Genomic DNA, 25,403 nt, shown 5'->3' with positions numbered 1-25,403 from the left:
AAGGAAGTAGACACAAATCAATAGAGTAATCGAACTTAGAAGAGTGCGAACCAAAGTTAACTGAAAGCTGGAGGAGATCGGCTGGCGGGATCACGGGGCGAATGGACTTACCCTCTGCTTTGGTGTTGCGCTCGAAGGCGTCTAGGTCCAGTACACTGCAGGAGTTCATCAGTCCAGCAATCGAGGTGAAGAACCCGACGTCCTTCTTCTCCTTCAAGTGGTTCAGCATGCCCATTTGGATGTCGATGTTGCCTCCGCGCAGAATGGCGATGCCGAGATTGAGTGTCGTCATTACCATCTCCGAAGGTATACCTTTGGAGGCGGAAATGTGCAACAGCACCATTTCGGCAACGCCACGATTGGAGAGACGTGCCTGATGGAAGAGTAGTTTCTGCTTCTCCATCTCTTGTTCCTGTGGATGTATTAGAAAATGGTTAGCCAGGACAATGCTAGATGGGGTAAGGGTTTTAAAGCTGGGTTCAGGGATTAAATTATAGAGATCCCTGCAAGGGTTCAAAACAAAGCAATTTATTATTGGTCTCAGCTGAGTGAATAGTTACCATTAGTTGCCTCATCCGACACTGAGTCAGACATGTTGGGTTTTTGGGGTATTAGCTGTTGTTAGTGGGTCTAAGCTAGTTGGGATCGACTTACATGGATGCTGGTGCCTTCGCCCTCTTCGCCTCCCTCCCCGCCCTCCTCGTCGCCGCCCTCCTCCTCCTCCTTGCCCGTGGACTTGGCCGCGATCTGGGCGTAGGACATGTAGAGCAGATCCTCCTGGAGGGCACCGCTGCGTTCCGTCATGGCGCCGCGACAGAAAGTGGTCACCAGTTGGGTGAGCGGATCCGGCTTGTTGTCAGTCTCCTCACCCTCCTTCTTGGACTTCTCAGAGTCCTCGAACGACTGGGTCAGATCCTCGACCATCACCTCCTGGCCCACGTTCTCCTCCTGCAGCCATTGCTCGTAGTAGGAGCGGGCAAAGATGTTGCAGGCCCGATGTCTGGATGGGATGTGGTTTATAAGTTAGTTATGCAAAACAGAGACAGTCCTTAACATTCGAAACGAACAGATAGGCATGCCTTTGGTTAATCAAATTAGAAAGGAACTCAAGAGGGATATAAGATTTGATGCTGATCCTCGGTGGGGTAATTAAAAAACTTAGGAGGCGATGAACCAATCGATGCGACTACGAGTACGAGTACCACCTGCTCATGCGATAAAGATGCTTGGCGCGTAGGCTTGAAATGACTGCCTGGCGACGCGCCACCGAGATCTTTGAACTCCAGCGTTTGGATCTGTTCTTGGAGCTGGCTGCCTAGGGGATTCGGAATCGGATTTGCAAGTGGCAAGCAAGCGTGCGGCAAGTCCATAAAAATATACAATAATACAAATGGCGTTTAGAACACGGCGCTCACATTAGTGCATTAGCTATTAGTGGGGATTCAGGATCGGGTTAGACTGATGCCATTGAAGATGAGAAGATGGGTATTAGGACAGATAAAGAACTCATAGAACGCTAGTACGGTTAGTTAGATCCCACAGAGCTAATCAATCGGCATTCTGCAATCTGCAATCGGTAATAACCTGGGTAGAGAATGTAGCGATGTCTGCCGGAAGCATGCGATTACGGCACGCTTCCTTTGGATCGACACAACGCTCCTGTAGACATTCTTGCTCTGCTGTTGTGGATGGTCGATCTGTAAATGTTTCGTTCACGGAACGGTCAGCATTTCGGTCAACAGTTGTCGGGGTGGATGGAGAGTTGGCGATGTGGGTGCATGTCGATGTTGGTGTTGATCATGTTGTTGATGGTTCGAGAGGAAAAGAAAGATCGAGTGATTAACAGATTAAAGTTGAAAGATTAGAGTTGCACTGGTAGCATAGAGAGGCTCGAACAGTTTCAATAGAGATGAGTTACTCGAACTGATGGCATCGGAGTTGTGCATTTAAAAATTTTATAATTTGACAGATCTAGATAGAGATTGGGAAGCCTCCGCCAGGGTGGAGTCGAGCCGACACTTACCATATGCAGGCCAAACAGAACCTTGGCCATAGCCACGATGCGGTCCACCGTTTCCTGGGTCTTGTCCTTGCCCTTCTCGTTGGAATTCACATTGGCCTTCTCCAGCGCCTGCTCGTCCACCGGCTCCTCGCTCTTGCCCAGCTTCGAGTAGAGGTAGTGCTGCCAGGACATCTCGTCTGAGGGGTCTAGTTTGTCGGGCAGGGTCAACTGGTTGCGGGCAAACTCAATCACATCGTACTCGGGCATCTTCTTCAGATACCGATCCTTGCAGTGCTGCACCAGCTCCTGCTCCCTGCCCGCGAACAGGTTCAATCCTACGGGCAGGAGACGCTTGAGGCAGGCCACCATCAAACTGGCCTGCACCTCCTTGTCCTTGTCGCGCTTCTTGTCCCTGTTCTTCTTCTTCTTCTTGACCTTGCCACCTACAGCGGGAGCACCTTCCGAGATGGCCGACCTCCTAGTGGCCGTTGGCATGATCAGGGCCATGTTATCGATCTCATTGGCTGAGATGAAGTTCTGCTCCTCCTTGAGGAAGTACTGGCTCTTGGACCAGATGTTGAAGATCTCCGCCACATGGTTGTACAGCTCCTCGGCTTCCGGGATGTTGTCCTTCAGCCAGTGGTTGCGCTGCAGATCCACATACTTGATGAGCAGCGGATAGAACGAGTATATGTCCCGAACCAAAAGGTTCCAGTCCTCCTGCAGCTGCGTTTCAACCTGCGAGGTGTCGTCCGTGGCCGACTTAATGAATCCCCGCATGCTGTCCTCCTTGTGCAGCATGTTCTCCGTGCGCTTCTTCACCCGCTCCGCCAGTGGCAGGAAGGGATCCTTGAGCAACTCCTCCGACGTGTTGATGATGATCTGCTGCGTGTAGGCAGCAATGCGGGTCATCCACGGCGCGTTGTCGTTGCCAATATTCTTCTTGATCATCTTGAGCACGTTGCGAAGCAGGGGATTCATGTGATCGGCGGTGACCATGGTCACGTGGTTGCCGCTGGTGGGACTCACGTTATCGGGACCCTGGGACCACCAAAATGGCAGATAGGCGCACAGCAGCGGCAGGATCACATCGATAATGTGCGGCGCATCGTTGTACGTCTTGTCCGACTCCACGAACTGGTCCACTTCGGCGAGAATGGTTTCCAGATTCGGCATACAGCTCTCCATCTTGACCATGATGTCCTGCGCCTCCAATGAGTGATCCGCAATGCGGTTGAGCAGCGAGTACTGGTTGTGCTTGTTGAGGTGGGGCTCCAAGTAGGCCACCGGGAAACAGGAACTGTAGGCGCCCAGGCAGGATCCCAAGGCAGGTCTGTGCCTCTCAATCTCGGTCTTCAGATACTTCCTATCGTGCGTGAGGGTGCCATCGGTACCCAGGTGATACAGGGCGGCCAGGATCTTGTAGGAGGCCACCTGAATTTCGTCGAGCAGCAAATCGCTGCCATAGTCGCAGGCCGCCAGGTGATCAAACATGGCCGTTAGCACGGGCAGAACCACCTGGTTGACATAGCCCAACGATGTGGAGGTCTTCAGGTGAGTTCCCCTGAGGTGACTGTACTTGCCGTCCTGCAGGTTGAGGATCGTGTTTCCCAAGTCATCGGATGTCTGGTTGAAGAAGGTCAGCATGGAGGTGCGAATGAACTCGGGACAGTTCTTGGTCAGGGTGCGGGCATCGATGCCCTTGACCAGCACCTGGAGGCACCGCACCGTGATGCGGACATCCGGTCCAAAGGCACTCAGCCGGTTGCGCAGCAGGGCGGCCAGCTTGCAGAAGATCGATGCCACCATTTCCTTCTCCTTCAGCGAAGCCGCTCCAATGTTGTTCGTGGCCGTGGCAATGGCAATGAAGTAGTTGCGATGCGTTGAGAAGTACTTCTCCATTAGTGGCAGCACCACCTTCGAGAAGAACTTGATGTCCCGCGTGGCCGTCTTGAATGATGAGCGGCGGCTGAACGTGGTCGATGGCTTCAGCAGCTTCATGTTGATGGTTGCTCGGTCCAGATACTGAATGAGCTTCTCCAACAGGGAGTAGGAGAAGCGCAGCTCAACGGCTGCCTGGGTGGCACCTCCTTCCTCCACGGCTCCTCCCTTGGAAGGCCTACAATCAGAAGGATCATGATGCAATCAGGACCACTTTAGTCTTACTCCATTACTCACTTGTGCAGCTTGTAGCCCTGGTACTGCATGTACTTGAGGAACTCCTGCGACCGCTCGCGGTCCTTCTTTTTCTCCTTGTCGGTCAGAAGGTCGTAGGGCACCAGTTGTGGGTGGATAACCCCGCCGCAGCCGTTTAGCTCCTCGTTCTTCTTCTTGGCCCAGATGTCGTGGGAGTTCTCCGCCAGGCGCTCGGCCATGTTCTGCATCTCCCTGCTCAGGGTCAGGTTGCTCATGTCCACCGGGTGCGGATTGTAGTTGAAGGGGCTGCCCTCGTTCTGGAATTCGTGCTATCGGTATTAAGGGGCGGCAGAGGGCGTGGGCGTGGGCGAGGGCGTGGCATAAAGACAGAAAGGCCAATTCGAAAACAGATATATAATTTGGAAAATGGGTTAGAGGGCTCTCATATCGAGGATTAGTCAGAGGCTTTTGGGTGCTACATACAATCTGGGGCTTCGACTGACGACGCGTCGATCCGCGATGGTTGAGTGGCACCTCCACCTCGGAGTGCTCCACGGTCCATCCGATGGCCAGCAGACCCTTCAGGCACTCCCGCACTGGATCCCGGTAGCGCTCGCGTTCCTGTCAATGAGATTTAATTGGTAAGATGGTTTCTGATCAGAGAAGTTTCAGTTGTCCAGTAGTACTTTCGATGTCGATCGAACAAGTTCGTGTTAGCTGATGAATTAATTTATTAATACTAAATAAAGATATTAGCACACATAATGTAAATGAATAGAAGTAAATGTAGAAATCATTTTTACTTTAGTGTCACAGAAATTTATACTCATATTTAAAATGAGCAAAATCGTAAGGATTATAAAAAATATCCAATATCTTTAATATTGAACATAATTGTATTACCCAAATTTTCTAAGCCGAATTCAATACATAGATCTCTGTGACACTAAATTAACCTGAAAAGTTGTTATCAATTAGCAATTGTTAGATAAGGTATGATAAAACAAAACCAATAAAAATGTTCTTTAAATCGTTATACTGATTAGTTAAAGCTAGAAATCAAAAATAGAATAAATAGTTAATGACAAATGGATTTGATTAAGATGCATTTACGGATGACAATCTCTCCTACGTACGTATTCACTGAGCATGTTGTAGGGCTTCAAACGTGGGTGCTTGCGATCGTTATCGGATCGGATTTCCCCGTAGGTCCAGCTTCCTTCCAGACGCCGACTGGCCCACGCATCGTGGTAGTGCTCGCTGAACTTCTGCACCAGCGAGTTCAGGTCATTATCCAGGTGCACGTTGTTGGTGTCGATGGGATTGGGCATATACTGCGGCTGGTCGGGCGCGCCCATCTGGCGGCCATAGTAATCCTCGTCCGTGTTCTTGGACAGACTGTAGTCCGGGGGCAGGGCGCATCCGATGGCGATCAGACAGGGCAGTGCTTTACCGAACAGTTCCGGGTCATAGTCCATATTGCTGAGCGAGTCAAAAATGTTCGAGAACAGCAGCATCGTCAGGCGCTTCTCCTCATCCGATGAGGCTCCATAGGAGCCCTGGCCTTGAGTTGAGCCGTAATATTTGGCGCAGCGATCGAAGTGCAGGGTGAGAAGCTAAGGGAGGTTAAGGAAAACTGGATTAGTTTGGTATTATAGGTTGTATTCGCTTGTGTTGAGGTATGTGCTATTAAGATAACAGATTCATAATTAAATTGTTATTGACTTCTCAGTTAAGAGTAAATGTGTAATAATGTTATACATTACCAAAGCATATTAATAAATAAGTAAACAACTTGTTAGAAATTGTTTTTAACATTTTAAAAATTAGGTTAAAAAATATTTAAGCAAGATTAAGTTAAACTAAAAAAATATAAACAAAGAGCAGTGTAATTTTTAATACATTAATTTATTATTCCAGTAAATGAAGCACTTTATTAATTGTGAATTACACGATTTAATTAATACTTGCGTAACAAAAACGAAATTACATGATGAAACCCCTAACTCTTTGACTAAAGCGATCAGTAAAATTAATGATTTGTCATAATTAAAACTCAAATAAATGTAAATATCTAGCTTAATAACTGATATGATAAGTTAGTGTGACTTTGCAAATATACAAATAACGAAACAAAAAAATCACATAAATGAACCTAGCCCAAAAAATTTAAATATATTTTGAAAAATGATTACGGATATTTTCAAAAACGTTCCTTAAGCCAAAATGGCACCCTTTTGAAAAAGTCGGCTTTTAACGTTACCGTAAGCAAAATAATTTAATTTAATTAGCTTTTATTTGAGATATTATGTTTTGTAATATTATCATTTCGTTGCGCATTTAAACGCATTTAAAAAATCATTAGAGTCTGTATGTTAAGTCTTAACTCTCTAGCTCTTATAGTTTCCAATATCTCCTACGGTCAGACGGACAGATCGACTCTATTTGTGATCGGATTTAAGACTGTTTCTACTTTAAACCTGATGCATACTGTTCGAAGAATACAATTATATTGAATATAACCTTTAAACGCGTGTAAAAAATGAAAATTATGAAACTAATAAAAAATGCTCACCCGGAGGGCCACGGTGGTGTACTCGGACAGCTTGGACACATCCACAGTCAACTTGCGCAGCAGCTTGAGCAGCATGGCAGGTTGCATTTGGGATGTGAGGGCCACCAGGAAGTCGGAGACGGCCTCGCGCTGCCCCTTGGTCAGCATACGGTTCTTGGACAGCCGATAGACCGTGTGCAGAGTGGCGTCCAAGAGGCTCGCGTAGTTCTCGGCCTCGTTGTAGAACTTGGAGTGCTTGATGAGCAGCGGCAGGATGGAGTTGCCGATGTAGCGGTTCATGGCCAGAGCCATGTCGCTCTCGGATCCGTCGCTCTTGTCCAGAATGGTGGCGGTGCGCAGATCGGGCAGGAAGGCGTCCTCCAGCAGGCGGTAGAAGAGGTCCTGGGCCTCGATGCCGTAGACGCGCTCCAGGAAAAGCACGATGCTCTGCTTGTTGTTGGGCAGCAGGCCAGACGGCATGTCCGACTTGGGCTTCTCCTCGCCGGGCGCCGTCTGCGAGAGGGTGAACTTCAGGCTGAGCACCCCCTGCAAATCCTCCAGTGGCACCAGAGATCTCAGAATAGCTCTAGCCCTCAGGGACTCATTTTTGCCCTGCTCGATGACCGAGGCGTCCGGGGCACAGCGGCCCAGCAGGTCCACCAGGGTGCAATAGAAGTTTAGGATGGCGGCTCCGGTGTCGATATAGTCCTCGTCTTCCTCGCCTTCCGGCAACGGGTGCGTGAAGTTCAGTCCGGCAATGGTGCCCTCGGCCTCGTCCTGCATCTTGCAGCGGTCCGAGATGCGCTCCGACATGCGATTGGCCTCGACGATGGCGCGGAACAGACCTTCTCCTTCTCCTCTTAGAGCCGGTCCTAAGCATTCCGGACGACGGATAAGAAGTCGAATGACAAGGTTCGCATTCTCCTCGACGCTCTCGCCGTTGACCCAAACGCAATAGCGCAGGAAGTCCAGGTAGCGTTCTCCCTCCACGGGATCCCAACCCAGATCCGGATAGCCCTTTTCCACGAGCTCCGAGTTGCTCTGCAGGCCGCACCTAGACAGGTAGACGGCGATCTTCTCCAAGTAGTGTTCCCTCAGGGCCAGAGCCAATTCTGTGTTCTCCATCAGACTCGAGTATGCCACATCCAGGGGCGTGGATCCTCGCAGGCTGGGCCGTGCCAGCAGGATGTTGGCGTTGTCCAGCAGGAAGTCGAAGTGATCAAACATGGCCTTCTGGTTTTGCCGGCCAGTGCGGCAGAAGTAACAAAGGAATCGGCAGCAGGCCACCACCATCTCGTGCGAGGTGTCCTTCTCCTTGGACGGAGCTCCTTCGGCGACCTCCGTTTGCGTGGGCGCATCGCTCTGGGCCTGCGCCCGCCGTCCCAGGGTGTTCATCATCACGGCCATCACGTTCTCGTGGACGCGCAGGATGCGTATAAGGTCTGGGTGCTGGAAGAAGGTGGCGTTGTTAACCAGCTTCCACAGGCGCTTGCGCATCAGCTCCTCCTCCTCCTGACTCATCTGGACGGGCAGCAGGGCGCGTATCTGGCTGAGGCCCACCCACATTTCGGCGACGTCATCGCGGGCCCGGGTGTTGATCACGTAGGTCTTTTCCAAGGCGCGGACCAGTTCGCCCACTGTATCGTACTGACGTAACAGCAGGCTGAACATCTCACGCACCAGCTTGGGATTCTCGATCTGTGATTCCTCGGCCCAGCTGACAATCGTCTTGATCAGGACCTTTCGGAACACCTCCTCGGGCGTCTTCTTCTCCGGCTCCTCCACCTCCTTGGGCCCCTCCTCCAGCTCCTTGACGGTGTTGATGAAGTTGTAGATCTTCGTGATGGGTCCCGTTTTGATCTCCTCGATCGCTGCGCCCTCGACGCCATCCGGCTCTTGGAGAGCGTTGAGCGACACCTTCTGCATGAGGCAGTCGTGGAAGTCGCCCAGGCGTCCGCGCAACTCAAGGCCACAGGTGCAGTTGTCCTGGTCATCGGCCTCGAGGTTCTTGAAGCAGAGAATCTGGTTCATCTGCTCCCGCGGCGGACAGCGGAACTCTTTAGTCTTTTTGGCCGCAACAGCACTGGGCAAATCGGACTGCTTGATCTCGATATAACGTCGCAACTGATCGGTCTGCAAATCGCCCACGAAGTCGTGCGAGAACGCGATGATGCTCTCCACTCGGTGGCGCAGCTGGGTGTCGTACAGGTGGTGCAGCAGGTAGCACATCTGCAGCTTGGCGCCCTCGGCCATCTTCATGGTCAGCAAGCCCTTGCGGTGCTCGTCCTTGCCCTCTGTGGGCGAATTAGAATTTTTGGATTAGAATGGGTTCGGTTTCAGGGGTTGGGCCGTAAAATATGGTCAACAAAGTAATCTACATCAATATATTTCCAAGGTACTTTAAATTTAAAATCTAACTGGTATAATATATATCTGCACATTGAATTAAAAGATTATAACTTAGAAATAAAAATTGATCTTGAAATCAAATGATCACCAAGATAAACATTTAAAAAAAACAAGCAAAACTTACTAATATCTTAATGAAGTAGTTGATTAAAATCAATCTGGTTGACTATACTTTGTCGGTCGATCCAAACATAAGGATATCCATTACTTACCCCTCTCAAAAGCTGGATCCCAGGTCTCCGGGTCGATCATGACCAACAACCGCTGCACATCCTCGTCGGTCAGGACGCCGACCAAGAGCAGGCGGTCTGTGAGTTTGATTAGAGGGCTACAAGGCAAACGGGAATGGGGCTATCACTATAGGACTATCTAAGGGCCTGGCAGAGGGCGATGGATACTCACAGGAAGAGGTTCTCGTTTGTCCAACCGATGGGATCGCGGTTGTGGACCTGATTGATCTCGACGGCATCCTTCAGCGCCTCCATTACAAACTGCCTGACTACTTCTAGGGGGAACTTCGGGGAGTACAATTGGTCGATGTCGGGGATCGGTTCGCTGGAAACACTTGGCATACTAGATGTTGCAATCACAGGGGGTCTGGACGGGTGTAGTTGTTGTTGTTGTGTCGGTGCAGGAGGTTCGATGGATCGATGGATCAGGTGTAGTGTTGGATCAGATGCAGGACCGGGAGATTCGAAATAGAATGAGGTGTGAACAAACGAATATTCGAACGGATAGTCAGAATGCCAATGTCCCCAGCCCGCGCAGTGATTGGGGAAACCTGTGCATTGTGGGTAGAGCGAAAAGCCAGCCAAAGGGGTCAACTCACGTGATCTCCGTCATCCGCAGCTGCGGACGCACTGACTCCGTGACCAGGGACCGCAGCGAGTGCTGCATCTCCTCGTCGGCGTACAGCTCCTTCAGCTCGGCTCCCAGAGGAGTGATGTACTCGTTCTTGCACACCTCCATTGTGGTGGCGTGTGACTCCAGATGCAGCGCGATCAGAAGGTCGTAGAAGCCCTGGCGCAGTGGTCCACTCATGTACTCCGACCGGATGGCGTAGAGCAGCTGCTTCTGGTCCACATGCTGGCAGAGAGCGTGGGCAGCCCTGTAATTGGACTGGTAACAGAGAGCCGCGTAAAGGGTTAGACTGTGGGCATGGAAGGACAACAACTTGTCCATCTCGATGAGCTCCAGGATATCGATGCAGCGATCTTCCTCCGGGATGTGCAGGGCGAGCATGGACACGGGATCCTCGCACAGCATGGACCATCCCCTCACATCCGACAGTTTCAGGGCGTGCACCTGAAGCGAGGTGTTCGGAACCCTGGCCCACTGATGCGGACGCAGGCACTGAACCTTCAGGCGTGGTGGCGACTGCGGATTGATGTGCTTGTCACTGGTGGGCAGAACCGCCGCCGAGAGGGGCAAAGTGGTGGGGGTGCGACCCAGCTCGATCTGCAGGATCTCCTTGCTGGTGGCCTCCACGAAAATGGCCGGGAAAAGCTTGGTGTCCGGCTCCATCATCCAGCGGTGCGAGGTGTCCTTGCCCTCGCAAGTGAAGCGAATGATGCCGGTGGCTGTGTCCACGAAGCAGCCGACGAACATGCCCTGCGAGGCTCCCTTGCCGGAGGCGTCCTGGGTCACCTCGTTGAAGAGCTCGTCCGCCCGCACCACGTAGCAACTCTGGCGGTCGATCCGCTCGATGGCCATCTCGTAGTCGTCCTCGATGTAGACCGATCCACGGCGCACCTTGTTCTTGTTGAACTCACGGCTGTGCAGGTGGTACTGTGTGGTCACCCATCCGACGTACACGTGGGTGGGGTCCTGGCCAGGGAAGATTCGCACTCCGTAGAAGTACTCGTTGATTAGCTTGAGGCACTCGGCGTCGAACATCTCGTCGCCGGAAGTCTCCACCGGCTGTTGACCCAGATTGGAGGAACTCAACTGCTTGGGTCCCTGGGCCACCGGGCTGGGCGGTATTTCGGCCTGGAAAGGATGAGGATGGGATAAAAATAAAGCGATCAAGGGGTTTCTCACGACTAAGAACTAGACCTACATTATTCAGCCGCAGCGTGGGAGCTCGCGTGGTCATCTGCTGGTTGACCACGTTTCGGCCATGGGCCACCGTATTACGGCGCTCCAGGGAAGTGTCCTGCGTGCGGGCGCCCATCTTCTCGCGACTCTGATCACGCGACTTCTTCGAGAAGAACTTGAAGGGACTGCGGCCACGCTTCTTCTTGTCGTCCAGCTCCTCGCCCAGTCCGTTCATGTCCAGCACGGAACTGGATCGCTGCATTTCGTCCAGGGCGGCAGACATGTCCGACTCGAAAGTGATGTTGCGGGTGAGGGATCCCTTCCGCGGCGGGCGATGTGGCCCTCGCATCATGTGATCCGCCTCGGCATCCGCGTGCTCATCGAAATTCCGGGTCAGACCCTTGATGTCGTTCATGTTGAAGCCGCCCTTGAGCATGTGGTCCATGTGGGCGGCCTGGGTCTGCACCTGCATCTGGGCAGCGGCCTCCGCCTCGCGCATCAGCCGGTACTGCCGGTTCTTGATCTCGTCCCAGCGGCGCGCCTTCTCCTGCTCTCCGATGAACTCGCCCATGCAGGTGACGGGCAGGGATAGCCGCAGGAACTCCCAGTTGGCCTTCTCCATCGTTTCGAAGGTGTTATGCGAGATCTTCAGGTGCGGCGGGGTGTCGGCGCCGCCGGGGATTCGGGTGACGTCGATGCGGCAGTCGGGCATCTCCTCGGTGTTCTCGAAAATGGGCTGGTCCTTGGTGTACCAGTGGGTCACCGGACGACGCATGTTCCTGCAGGGCAGCAAGGTAATTAAGTGAGGGAATTTAATAAAATTATCTCCATATATATTGTACTCACACGCAGAAGGGCTCGTAGCCCTCTTGCAGGCCACAGGTGGTGAAGAACTTGAGCGAGTCCACGTCCTGGCCGTAGATTAGGCGCGCCTTCTGGCCCACTCCCAGGGTGCAGGCAGGCACGAAGCCCACCCCCTCGGCGGTGACGTCGGCAAAGGTCGTCTCCCCGCCCAGGGCGTCCATCAGGAGTTCTCCGTTCAGCGAGAAGCCTGCACAACGATTGATTACAGTTAATGGGGTCGGGGCTTGGGGTATCCGGGCGGTTGCTAATGATGAGTATATTGAAACCAAGAACCAAGCAGCTCTCAATGAATTCCGAACGGGCCTGGGCCTTAGAACCGTATCCGTATCCGATTTGTTTCGTTCGTCCGGAATCCATTAGGCAATTGAAATTCCTCTAGGAAATGCGTGCGTATTAATTGGCATTTGAGTTCGCCTTGCAGCATACTTGCATTATATTGTTATTATGTCTGGACTATAGTAGTGTTTAACTGATTGGGTTTCGTTTTAGTTGGCAAAGCTAGGATTATAAAGTCAAGCAAGCTATTAAGTACTTTGTGTTAGCTCTCATGCTAAGTATTGTACAATTGGGTTTAATTGATATTGGATAAGTACGTGTCGTTAGTAATTACAGGCAGTTACGAGAGAGTAAAAAGCTTGGGGATGAGCTGATGTGTCACCTGCTCCTCAGGCACCCAGGTCGCTAATCAGGCGCCACGCTCCTTGTTAGGCGTTTGGGGTGTTCGTGTTCAAAGTAACAATAGTTGGACATTAGAGCTTGGGAGTTGGATAATGTGATTCGAAAGTGAGAGTCTACTAGAAGCTGGCATTGATGGACTTATGCTTTGGTCGGACGATTCTATGAGTGGGCTCGGTCCGAAGTCCGTCGAGTCTGGGGTCTGGAATGGCTGAACTTCTGGTTTCGATTGCTGAATTATCAGACCGAATTTCACAGTTTAAATTCAAGAACGGTTATTACAGTTGGATCTGACAAAAACTTACTTTATAGTATTCAATATATTTATTAAAATTATTAATAAATTCCAAGTGGTTCAAAAGATAACTGAGTGAAAATACATTTAAATTGACTGAAAAATAATAAAATTGTTATAGTCTGTACATTTTCCTAACTTTAGTTTCAATTTTGGATCACGAAAAAAGGTTCTTTAAATATCATCAGTAACAAAACGATTTATCAATTCCAAAACCGTAAGAAAGTGAATTATGAACGGGTCTGCATTTATTACTGGGGTTCGCTTTGCAGGGTATCTATAAATAGGTGAATGCGTGGGTACCACATGGCCTTCGCATCGCCGGACCTGCGGCACTCGGTTCTCCGGTGGCTCTGGTTCACATTTAGTAGATATCAAAAGCACGGAGGTGTTGACATTCCTTGAGGGGGTGCTTATAGGAATTCACATTACAACAAGGAGGCGAGCAATTCTTACTAATTGTGTGGTCGGCCAGGTCTAGAAAGACGCCGACTATGTCCCCTGGTCCGCACTGTTTACCGAAGGATTCACTGACGCCACCGTAGACTTTCTCTTCCTAAAAAGTTGAATTGCAAGTGACAAGATTTAGTCGCGTTTAGATCGATCAGTATCAGTATCAGAATCAGAATCGCCCTATACGAATGTTCAGTGACTCTTTACTCTGTTGGTTGCTTGTTAATGATCGTATATGAGAGAGTGTCGCTAAATTAACAAATCAAAAGAGAACGAAATCTTTGATTAAGTTGAAAAGTTGAGTTAAACAAAATGCGTTCGATCAAAATAAATAAATCAACGTTGATGCACGCTGCTAGGGCGTCTAGGTCCTTACTGATCGTTAGCTCCTTGACATCGATGAAACAACCAATGACATCGCCAGCCTCATACCGCACTCCGAAGTGCTCGATGGATCCGGCGTGCATTTTGGTCACCTATAATCACGGGGTTGTGGGTTTGTTTGAGTCGATCTTGCATTAAGGCGTTACCACAGTCCCTCTTCCCTCGTCCCTCCCTAGCCACTACACCGAATGGATGGCCCTCGGCATGGACCCCCTGCCCTCCATATACTCACATTGTGTCCGTCGAAGGCCCAGCTGGTGTCCTCGCTGCCCAGCATCGCTCCCGGATAGCAATCGGCCCGGGCCCAGCCCACTCGCATGGGTCCGGAGGTGAGGACCTCGAACTCGAAATACCACTTGCCCGAAGTCACGGCGTAGTTGCGCTCCACCCTGTAAGTCCGGAATCCGGCGAACTTGAGACGCTGCGCCTCGGCCAGGAGTGCCTCGGTTCCCTCGCCCGTGGGTGGATCCAGCACGTATCCGTAGACCAGGAGGGTTCGCACCGTCTCCGAGGCCGTGTCCCTGTTGGCCTTCTTGATGGCCTCGTCTACCTTGGCGTAGGGCACCAAGTGCGGGCTTCGATGGTTTTCGCTGTCCTCGTTCAGGCCATAGGTCCATCCCTGCTGAATGCGCTCCCGAGCCCACAGGTTGTGCGTGTTCTCGGCCAACTGGTCAACCAGCTCCTCCAACTTGGGCGTGAGCGTCACAGCGCTCAGATCTAGAGGCGCCGGCTTATACCCGTTGCCCTGCATGAAGATCTCGTTGGGCAGGCGCACCGGGCGGATGCGGGCTGGTGGTTTGTCCATGGTTATGTAGTAGCCCAGCGAAATGATTGTCCTACAGAATGGATAAGGTGAGTAAAAGATCCATTACTTAATAGACGATCCACTTACTTGAGCGTTTGTACAGCCAGTTGATTGTCGTATCGCTTTTCCGCCGCCGGCAGCTTCTCGAAATGGGTGAGGCAGGGATGGATGCGGTGATAGTCATCGCGGTGCTCGCCCCATGACCAGCCCGCCTCGATCTTGTTTAGAGCCCACATCTCGTGGATATTCTCTGCCAGCTTCTCCTTGATTTGGTCCACAGAACTGGGCAGTGAGACACCCGTCGTATCAACGGGCTTTGGAACAAAGGCATTGTCGTCCTCGATAAGCCATGGTCCGGCCAACACGTTCTTGCTGAGATTACCGAAATAGAAACAGGGATCCAGACTGAGGATCTGCTGCGGCATGAGGCACTGCACCAAGGCAGAAAAGCCCATGGGCGGGGCAAACTTCAAACGACCATGATCTCCTCCGAAAAGGAAGCGACAGCTTAGTTTCGAGGAGCAGCTCATTACGGGGAAAAACATTCCGTCCAGGTTAAAGTCCCGGAAGCTACCCCGCACCTTCACTCCGTTAAAGGTGAACGTGATGATGGGCACTGAGAGATCGATCGCCACTCCAATGACATCGCCCTTGCGGATGAAGGGCTCCTCGGGCAGCGCATCCAAGACTGCGGTCCTGCGACCTCCGGTCCATAAATAGGCGCCATCAAATCCGAAGGAGTACAGGTCATCGCCAACTCCGTTGCCACCCCACTTCTTTCCGCCACCCGGATAAGGGACATAGCCGGAGGTGTTGGCCCAGCCGATGCGCAGGTGGGGCATCATATGCGTCGTCTGTTCGATGTGGTCCATGGTCACCTCAAAGTACCACTTCTGGTACATGGAGGAGCCGTCCACGCGGCCTACGAAGATGTTCGGTCGGATGCTGGCCACATGGTCCACCAGGAGCGTCTGCAGCAGCAGATTCTTGCCCGGCAGCAGGAAGTCGCAGATGTTGTTCTGCGAGGAACGCACCGCCACTCCGTTACCCACGCACAGGGAACAGAGAACGTCCAGGACTTTTGGGTCGCGGCCGTGCTTCTCCAGCAGCGAGATGATCACCTTGATGTGCTCATCCCGCATCATGTTCAGGGCCTCGGGCGAATCGATGAGCACGCAGTGGAGTACGTCCAACATGCCGGAACCCTCGCTGGAGGCCTGGGAACCCAGACGCGAAAAAAGCCAGTTTAAGCGGTTGCTGTTCGCGAACTGGGCGCAATTCGTGTGGTTGCCCTTAATGATGGCAGCCAGCAGTTGGTACAAATAGGTGGAGATGAGGTCCCAGCTCTGACCGGTCTCGTCGCCGGCCAGGAAGCTGGCGAGGAAGCCCTGCGAGGTGATTATGTTGATCTTGTCGATGGCCTCCAGAATCAGGTTAAGCACGCCCTCCTCCTGGAATAGATCCTGTCGGTTGCGCAGTGCACGGAAGCGGTTCTGTTTTTCCTCGTGTTCTGGGGGTTACATTAGGACTTTAGTGGTTCTGATAATGAATAATAATTTAGCCTTACCCATATCGTCTTCGGGTTGCGAGAAGTAATTGATCAAATCCTCCAGGCACATGACCATCTCGTTGAGGTTGACCTTCTGGAAGAAAATGGAGTGTCGGCGATTGGACTGTAGGGTTTCCAAGGCCCTAAAACACAAATGGGATTAGATAAGATACTAGAGAAGAGCTTAGAGGAACGTACGTGATAAATTGCGTGAAGAGGCTGCTGCACTTGCGGATGACACGCGCCGTCTTGGACTCCTCCTCCTGGGAGCGCGAGAAGTCGAGGCAATCGTCCATCTTGCCCTCCTCGTGCAGGATGGCCTGCTTCTCCTCCACCTTGCCCACGCCCTTCTTCTTCGTCTCGTAGCTCTTGTAGCTGAGCCACAAACTCGTCTCGCAGTGCTGGACGATGACGGTGGTGTCGCCGTACTTGATGATCGGCGAGCCGATCACTTCCAGGTCCTTGTCCTCCAGCACCTTCTTCTCGTCGTCCTTTTCCTGCCGCAGGCAGAAAGTCGTCGTGGCAATCGAAGCCTCCTCCTTCTTCACCAGAATCAGTTCGTTGCTGTCGTTGACGCCCAAGTAGCGTCCGGTGGTAATGTGCCGGATGCGCATTGGATGGTACCAGTTGATGAAGCCACCGGTCCACTTGGTGCGTGCGAGTTCCAGGCGCCACAGGGATCTCGCCTGGGCCATGACCACGCCGCCCTCGTAAATAACAATACTGCAAGGAAGGATTGACATGGGATTAAGGCAACGTAAGGTGGGAATTTCAAGGTAATGTACTCACTTTTGACCCGCCTCACGACCCCAGGTGCTGGGTATGGTCAGGCACTCGTCGCCGCCGTGGAAGAAGCGCAGCACATCGCCGCCAAAGACGTAGCCCACGTACTTCATCCTGGAAATGCCCGTGCCGTAGGGCTGCACGGACCAGTGGGTCACATGGAAGCTGGCGTTCACAATCGACTGTTCGTTCTCCTTGGTGGTGTGCAGATACCTCTCGGTGGCCACCGAGACCAGGATCAGGTCGTCTCCGACGCGCACCTTCTCGCCCTCTGAACGTTGCTTACTCGCCGGATGAACCGTCCACCAACAAGCCTCTCCCTGGCTGTGCTCCTGCAGACCCACGTCGAAGGACAGCTTGTCGTTCGACGAGGATGTCGACAGACATGCCAAGTACTGAAATAATTAAGATTCATTAGGTTTTGTCTTAACGAGCAAGTTGAAGCGATCAAACACTCACCATATCACTGTTGTGATGTCGGAGCAAAATGGCATTGCCGTAGAGCAATGTCCTATGTCCCGATCCGGTGCCTTTGCCCTAGGAATTGTCGGGAAACCATTAGAAACTGTTAGCTCTGTCTGCCGACAGCTAGCTAAAGGGGTTGGTGAGACTACAATCTACTAACTACTGCATAACAGTGGGAAAAGTTACGTATTTACGAAATTAGGATGCAAAATGTTTGTGGTTGCTGGTGGTTAGATCTACAGAGTACAGCCAAACAGAGAAGAAACTTGGGAAAATGTATGTGGAAATAGTAAAATTTCTGAATTAATATCATTATAATTTGGAAAACCAAATGTAAGCCCCTATCTTTTCAAAGATGAAATATGGAAATTGAGCACTATACATATATATTTATATAAAACAGTTTAGAATATTTTGTTGTTGGTATGATATTTTTACAAATTTTCAAATAATTTTATCCAGTTATGATTTCTTCTCTGTACAGGAAAGGAATACCCTTGACCCTAGACCCCGTGCATTCGATTTTAATCACTGCTGAGTTAAGAGCTTTAATAACCACGCTTTAGGCCTGGCTTTACGCCATTCGAATCCCTGTTTGGGGAAGTTACTGAGCTAAAAGCTCTGTTTTAGGGAGTTACTCCCGCGGACATGTGATAAAGAAAGCGATAGCAGAGCGAGAAAGAACAAGCGCTACTTTACACAGACAGAGTGAGACAAATAGAGAGTACAAGAGAAAGAAGAGAAGCGCGATACGAGTAAAGAAGAAGAATTGAACGTTATACTTACAAGTCGACTATCCTGTTTTGTGGGTATTTAGAACAATTTTGAAAGATAACGAAAAATTGAAAGGTTACAAATGTGTAGAAGAGAAGAGAAACGGGAAGAGCAGAGAACAGAGAGCATGCAGAGACCTAAGTAACTGGGGGAATAATATAATATCATCGTAATGCTCATGGGACATCGAAGCGACATGGATCACAACATAAAAGGGGCGGACAGATTACTGAACGGTATGAATGCTCGGGATGCCCTTGGTTCGAAATGAGAGAGACATATATCCGTGTGGGCCGGATTCGAATGGCTATACTTACAGTCTCGGATCCGGCCGCCGTCACCAACTCCTGCAAAGCTCGCACCGACAGCGCCTGCTCAATGACGAACACACACTGCGACAGATCCGGCGGTACGTTCTTGTCGGCAATGTTCTCGAGGAAACAGTGCCGGTTACCAAATCCTTCGGCGGCCAAGCAGACACGCTCCCCCGTCGCCGTGCAGGAGAGCGTGACCATGTCCTCCTACAATGGCACCCGGAATAGTATGGCATTAGATGGGGTCAATAAGTATTTTGATTTAATATTTTTATAATTTATATGGTAAAAATGTTATTAATTAAAAAAGAAATAAATTTAATGATCCTGTGGGTATGGTAAATATCTCTAAAAGTTTGTATTTTAGTTAGAAAAACAAGTACGCTTTGGTATTTGGTATTTTTTATTTAGACAACGAAGGTATTTAAAGCCCTACTTACTAATCCCGGTTTATAAGAAAAAAGTAAAGTATGGGATATACAATTTATATTTGAAAATAATATGTGTTCTCTTCCGTTTGTTCCTTGCAAGCATTTAATTGGCGATATAATATTATTTCAGCAGTAAGAGTTTTTGAATATTTTAGATTTTAAAAACTACCATCAGATTCAAAAACCAGATAAATCCTTTTCGATTTAGATATTTATGGTGTTAATGTATCTCTTTTATTGCGATAAATTCTGAACTTGTAGAGTAGAGTGCCTTGTGGCAGTTTTAGCGGTATAATAAGGCTAGAATTTCTCTCGTCAATACCTATCAGTTGACCCAAAAAAATATTGCTTACTCTACGCCCACCAACTTAAAAAAGTCCGTATATAAATCTAGATAACTATACAACTAGAAAGTTGGGACTAAGCATGTAGATTCTAGAGATTCTTGCGCATGTGCCCAAAATCCGCCCAAAACTATGGCGCCACATTTTCACAGATTTAAAATTTAAATAAATAAGTAATCCGTCCTTATCTATCAAGAACATCGTTATTGACGTTAAAATGTAAAAATTTAAAGAAGATAAAATGTAAGAAGTATATTTATAGTCGAGGCACTTGACAAATTAACAAATACGATATTTGACTCGGGGTAAGCAAATTGTTTGGGAATATCTCGAGATCGAGATCCAGAAGATACGAATTTTTTTTTTCCCTATGCTTAAATGATAAACTTGAAAAACTTTACCAACGTTAGTTGTGAAATACAAGTTGAATTTACAGCTCTAAAGTTAATCAGATCGTTTGGCAAAAACTCGAGATCGATATCCAGGAAAAATGAATAGTTCATTGATCGTTTATCTAATTTCTTCATGTGCAACGAGCTTAGCAGTGAGTTAAGGAATTGGAGAAGAGTTTGGGCAACAATTAAGTCGTTAAGAGGCCCAAAGTTGTGCTGCAATTTTAATGAGACTTTGGCAACAATTCCGACCGGCAAGCCACCGCAATACCAATTGGCATTTGCCGACACATTCGACTCCCCAGACCCATCTGCATCCTTGTGGCCCGGGAGCATCAAGCAGGGCGATGCACACGCAAATTGAGGGAATTGTTACAAGGCACTAAATGTGCAAATGAACGGCCGGTGGGTGGTGGGTGGTGTGTGGCGGTTGGGTGTCCACACCCCCTTCCCCTGCATCTTCCCCTGTCCCCCCGGCCAGTGCGATGTGATTTTGGGCCGGTGATGTTGTGTGTAGTCCAAGTTAAATGAACGGTAATGGATTTCGAATCGAGCAATTTGCATAATTTAAATGCGAATGAAGTGCCGAGTCCTGACGCAGCAGCATCATTGTCTCTGGACCCATCTATTTAAAATTTAAGCCCGACCGCATTCCGGTTTTTGGCATCCGAAAACTGCACTGCTCAATGACTCGATTTGCATTTGACTTCATTTCGATAAATGTTTTGCAAACTTGCACTTTTCGGTTCACCCGCCTGTCAACTGTAAAGTTTCCAGGGTTTTTCCAGGAGTGGGGGCAAATAAGCGTAATTTGACATCAGTTCAAGGGCGGCAAAGGGACTTCCCCGGGGACCTGGGGTCCTGTGTCTCTGCCGGGTCTTCTATATTTATTGAATTTCTGCTGTGGTGAGTGGGAAAAAGGGCCTGCGGGCTCACAAAGTGATACAGGCGGCCACGGATGCCCGTGTGGGTGCGATGGGTAAACTCAACTTTTGCCCTCAAACGTATTTATTTATTGCGGCAAGGTGTCGTTGCCGCTGACCTCGCTGACCCCCAGTACGGGTGGGGCCCTTGGGCCAGGAGGTGTGGCATGTGGGCGTGAGGAAAAGGAAGCAACACTATTTACTTATACCCCATAATGGCTGTCATTTGGCGCACCAGCTGTGGGCATTGATATATGGCGGCATTTGTCAGCTGACGATGTGTTCATCGAGGAATCCCCCCTCCTCCTCCCAAACCAGCCGGCTATGTAAAGTGGAATCAGACGAAAAGCTAAAGCCCCTGGTGGCCGTGATTGAATTTGTGACTCGAGCTTTGTATTTATTGTATGCCATAAACAAAAGTTAGGGGCGCCTATAAATATGCATTACATATACAGGGGAAACGGAGCAGGACATCTTTTATGGATTGCCGGATATTTTATGACACCAATTGTGAAAAATCCCCATGGATTTTATTGAGTGGACGTAATTGATTTTAGATGATCTGGCGTTGTCAGTGGATGCAGGGCACACTCATATTTTAAATCGCTCTGTACTTTTAAAATTGCCAAACTGTTTAATTCGCTCTGGAATTCATTTGTACCTATACTTTTTTAGTTCAATCTCAAAATGTTTCTTATTAAACTCGTAAAGTAGTTCAAAATCGAATAGAACAACGGCATTTAAATACGAAATTTTGTATTGAATCTATATTAATCCTAGTAAATATTTCTTGGCGTACGCATCTGATTTGAAAATGTTCTTAAAAGTAGAAAATTTAAGTTAAAAATCTTTTGTGTGCTTGTATCAAGCTGAATTGGCGGTATTTATTTTCCTTATCTCTACAACTAAACTACTAGTCCAGTCAGTGATATATACCTACCAAAAAGGTGTTAAGTAAACTCAATTTAACTTTTCTATTCTCTCCATTTTGTTCTGATATAGAGAACATAGACCCCAAAATGTAAATGTAATGTTTTCAAGAACGAATGTTTTCAATTCAAGAACAATGTTCTAAAAACATTCTTTCTGTGTGGTAAGTTCTTATGTTTGCTTTACACGTAGAGTATACAGTATTATTTTTCAAAAACCTGCCTAACTGTATTTAAATTTATTTTAAATACAGTTTTATTTTTCCTATTAGGGATATAAAAAATGGAAAAACTAGGGTATAGTTTCACTGTTTTTTTTTTGCATACTACTCGATTTTTCTGACTATGCTACCATCAGGGCATTGTTTCGAATATGACAGTTATGATGCTTCTAGTACTTACCGTTCTCAGGAATGAAACATCATCCTGCTCGGAGCCTCCCTCCGCCTCAGCCATTTCGTTTGGTTAACGCAACGACCGCAGCGCCTCCAAATCGGAATTTATATCGCAGCAGCGCTTGGATTTCAATTGTTCTGGGATTTCCTCGGTCACCCGAATCGGTTTATTTCCTTCGAAAGATTGGGAATGTGTTTACGGTTAGCATGGGCTTGTTTACACTTGTCGCGGGTGGGAATGATTCTCGGCGAGGGTTTCTTAATGGGCGGACAGAAATCGAGTGGCACGAATTTTTTGTTTATATTTTGGGAATCCCCCTTCCGCTCGCTCTTAGCCGACACGAACACAGGCACCCACACACGGACCAACGGAGAGTGGAGAAAGCACTTTCTCTCTCCTCTCTCGTTCGGCTTTTTGTTTTGCTCTCGCTGTGCGAACAGCTGATTCACTCGGCTCTGCGGTTATTTTCGCCCTTGCTTTGCTCTCTGCATTTCGTGTGTCACTTGCCAAATTCGCCGCGACTTTTCGCTTGTTTTTTACACTTGTAATTATTCAGGAATTTGTGTAGATATGTGGCATATATATATATATTACTACCGGGCAAGAGGCCAAATAAATGAAACGAATTGTCGAACTAAATAAGAATCCTCATCAAAGGGTTCAAAGTAATGTTACATGCAGTGCTGCCTTTAAAAAAAGGACAGACGTGAAATAAAATCGAATCAAGGAAAAACTAATTTTTTAAAAAAGCACAGAAAGCTTATACAGGGACACGACTTTCAAAAATTAAACTTCAACTGAACTTTTTTGGCTATATCTTTAAAAACAATTTAAGATCTGTCCTGAAAAAAAACTAGAAATGGCAGCCCAGGTTACATGATCATTTGAGGGCACACCCTTACTAATTGGCATTATTAGATCTCTCAATATTTCGATGTTTGTAAATCACATTTACAATTAGTAATTTCATTTTCTAAAATAATAAGGTAACTAAGAAGTCTAATAAATCATAAATCAGGTCTAGACTACCATAACTAAGAAAATCTTCTACAATTATTAAGATTTCTTGTTCTGTAAAAGCTTCACAGTTGAATTTATAATGTTTTCGCTAAAAAACATTCGCTAGAAAACGATCAACTGGGAAGCCTTTTTAAAAGATGTTTAACAAAAGTATGGATATTAAGATTTCTAAGAAGGTAATTTTGTTTTAAACATAACAAAAATAAACTAAAGTTGTCTAACATCTTGTAAAGTTCTCAAAAATATTCAAACTAAAACGTTAAAGGAGAAATTATATTCTTTTAAAAAGTTTTTTCGACTCCCTTAAAAAGAATTTGAATTTTTGGCTTGAAATACTAATATTTTACCTGTATACAAACTAACATGTATAAGTATGTATACATCTTAACAGAATATTTTCAAAAAGTTTGCTCAGAAATCCGAACAAAATTCTTCAAGCTTTGTAAACTTATGTTTAGAAGATGTTAAGTAGAAGACAGATGATCTCAATGAAGGAAACCTTACGGCTCAATACTCATGCGAACAAATTAAGATCGACTACATTGTGTATCAAAAACTGTGCCGTGTGAAACATATATCTATCGTTTTCACCGGCAATCAAAATAATTAAGTGTTTCGGATTGGGCTAATCAAATCTATTCCTAATTTCCGCCTCTTGGCGTGGGATTTTCATTGGGTGTCTAGTATGTTTCTGGGCAAGTGCCAACGTTACTTTGTCGACATGGCGTGCTCGACAAACTGGCAAACACACGCTATATATTTAGTGGTCGCACTTATATTTAGTCGGTGTATTCGTGGATTTATGTGCAACATGTTGCCATTCGAATACAGCGATTTCCCGAGAGTCCCGACGACGACTCCTAATTAATTGCTCGCTGGTGCGTGGGATGCGTTTATCCTTGGGCAAGGACTTTTCCCATTTTTCACTGATTTCACTGGCGGCGGACTGTCTGCGAGGCGAGAGATTCGGGATATGGATAGGCGGCCATCGGTAATCCAAGGGTCCGATGGCACGCAATGCCGACCTCCGCCATCGCATCCGCCCCCGCCATTTTGTTGAACCGGCAGCACCCGCACAAAAACGCACATATCTTTGGTACTGCTGTGGGTATATGTAGTATGTAGTACACCCGGCACACCACAGGGGATTCTTCATTAGAAAGGTGTTTTTCTTTTTGTCGAACTGAACTGAACCGAACGGAAGATCTTAGTTTTTGAAAACCTCTGGCAATTCGTTGGCTTTCAGCGGTGTCGTGTGTTTATTTTTGGTCTCCACCGCCACCCGAAGAAGACCCGAAGACGCGGAGCCGTTGCCGAAGGCGCACACATGTCCAAAAATATCACACGCAAAGGCCTGGGCAGCGCACAAAACTAGAGCACTTTCCGAATTTTTCATCAAATTTTCATATTTTACTTATTCGAATCGTTGGAATTATAATTGCAAATCTTATGCAACGCGCACACCACTGCGATTTTCGCCCTGGAGCCCAACTCCGCCACGTGCTCGACGGAGGCGCGTGGAAATGGCGAGTCCGCCATGGATTTTCCACGTTTTCCACCCATTTCACGGGTCCGCCGCACATATAGATTCTATACTCGATGCTGGTGGGCCAGCAGAAGCACGGCGAACTTACTTTTCGTGTCGATATTACTCTCTAGACTGACGACGAGCCCCGTCGGCGGCGACTACGAGTGCAGAATGATGAGCGATGGGCGGCGAGCAGCGAGAATTGCCGCTCGGCGAGCACCAAAAGCACTGCGGCACGCAATACGCAGCAGCCGGCACAGTGGTTAGATATCGAGGAAACGGGTTTTCCTTTGGGAGACCTATTTTGTAAGGCAGAAAACGCATAGTATCTTTGTTATAAGTAAATAAGTTAGTAAATACATTTAAGAAATAACATCATAAACTATTTATTTTTGTTTATATAACGCTAGCAATGGTTACAAACATGTTATTTTGAGATAATATAATAATAATAACTAGACATCGGATTATATGTCAAATCATATTTTAAGCGGCTGGTCGAAATCAATTTTCGATTGGTCAGAAATTCGTTGATTTTGCATATTCGACATATATCATATTTTAAATATTATAATAACATATAATTTCATTTGGTCAAATTGCCAGGTTCCGAAGATTTAAAGCGAAATTAAGATATTTTCTTATATTATTTTCCACCTAACTTTTTGAATAATTTAATCAACAGATTTTTTAAACATTTGTGTAGCGTTCATTTATTGGCCTTATAATGTAATATCCATTCACTAAAAATATTGTTATTATGGTTTCGAAATTAAAAGACACACCGTATAAATTTTAATTAATACACTTATTAAATTGGTGTGTAATGTCCTGTGTTCTAATTGTTCATAATTGATTAGCTGATAGTTATAGAAAATATCTAATTAATATTGTGCCCACAATAAATTTACGAACAAATTTTATAATTTTTTAACCTAACC

General features: G+C 47.9%; 1 protein-coding gene across 14 annotated transcripts in view; it reads right to left on the bottom strand.

Moving 5' to 3' along the window:
* The window catches only part of RyR (Ryanodine receptor), a 28,695-nt gene extending 4,019 nt beyond the window's left edge, over positions 1-24,676 (bottom strand). For 2 of the 14 annotated variants that reach the window (XM_017087615.4, XM_017087619.4), the window contains exons 1-23: positions 24,569-24,675; positions 21,921-22,087; positions 18,503-18,706; positions 17,406-17,483; positions 16,953-17,341; positions 16,362-16,886; positions 16,182-16,306; positions 14,702-16,124; positions 14,042-14,645; positions 13,429-13,528; positions 11,985-12,189; positions 11,161-11,917; positions 9,931-11,090; positions 9,504-9,698; positions 9,314-9,429; positions 6,714-8,986; positions 5,275-5,754; positions 4,622-4,759; positions 4,181-4,467; positions 2,024-4,121; positions 1,585-1,697; positions 655-1,000; positions 112-412 (exon numbers count right to left, since the gene is read on the bottom strand). In XM_017087615.4, coding sequence (XP_016943104.1) covers positions 112-412; positions 655-1,000; positions 1,585-1,697; positions 2,024-4,121; positions 4,181-4,467; positions 4,622-4,759; positions 5,275-5,754; positions 6,714-8,986; positions 9,314-9,429; positions 9,504-9,698; positions 9,931-11,090; positions 11,161-11,917; positions 11,985-12,189; positions 13,429-13,528; positions 14,042-14,645; positions 14,702-16,124; positions 16,182-16,306; positions 16,362-16,886; positions 16,953-17,341; positions 17,406-17,483; positions 18,503-18,706; positions 21,921-21,974 — 11,971 coding nt within the window. In that variant the 5' untranslated portion in view covers positions 21,975-22,087; positions 24,569-24,675. Of the gene's footprint in view, positions 1-111; positions 413-560; positions 582-654; positions 1,001-1,205; positions 1,316-1,584; positions 1,698-2,023; positions 4,122-4,180; positions 4,468-4,621; positions 4,760-5,274; positions 5,755-6,713; positions 8,987-9,313; positions 9,430-9,503; positions 9,699-9,930; positions 11,091-11,160; positions 11,918-11,984; positions 12,190-13,428; positions 13,529-13,801; positions 13,902-14,041; positions 14,646-14,701; positions 16,125-16,181; positions 16,307-16,361; positions 16,887-16,952; positions 17,342-17,405; positions 17,484-18,502; positions 18,707-21,920; positions 22,088-24,568 lie in introns of all 14 variants that reach the window. The other 12 variants (XM_017087623.4, XM_070994959.1, XM_070994958.1 and 9 more) reach the window with 12 other exon arrangements.
* Positions 24,677-25,403: the final 727 nt, after the last annotated feature.

This window comes from Drosophila suzukii, chromosome 2R (assembly GCF_043229965.1).
Source record: "Drosophila suzukii chromosome 2R, CBGP_Dsuzu_IsoJpt1.0, whole genome shotgun sequence".
NCBI classification, from domain to species: domain Eukaryota; kingdom Metazoa; phylum Arthropoda; class Insecta; order Diptera; family Drosophilidae; genus Drosophila; species Drosophila suzukii.
The sequence above is the reverse complement of the archived record's forward strand: the minus strand, read 5'-3'. Positions and strand labels throughout refer to the sequence as shown.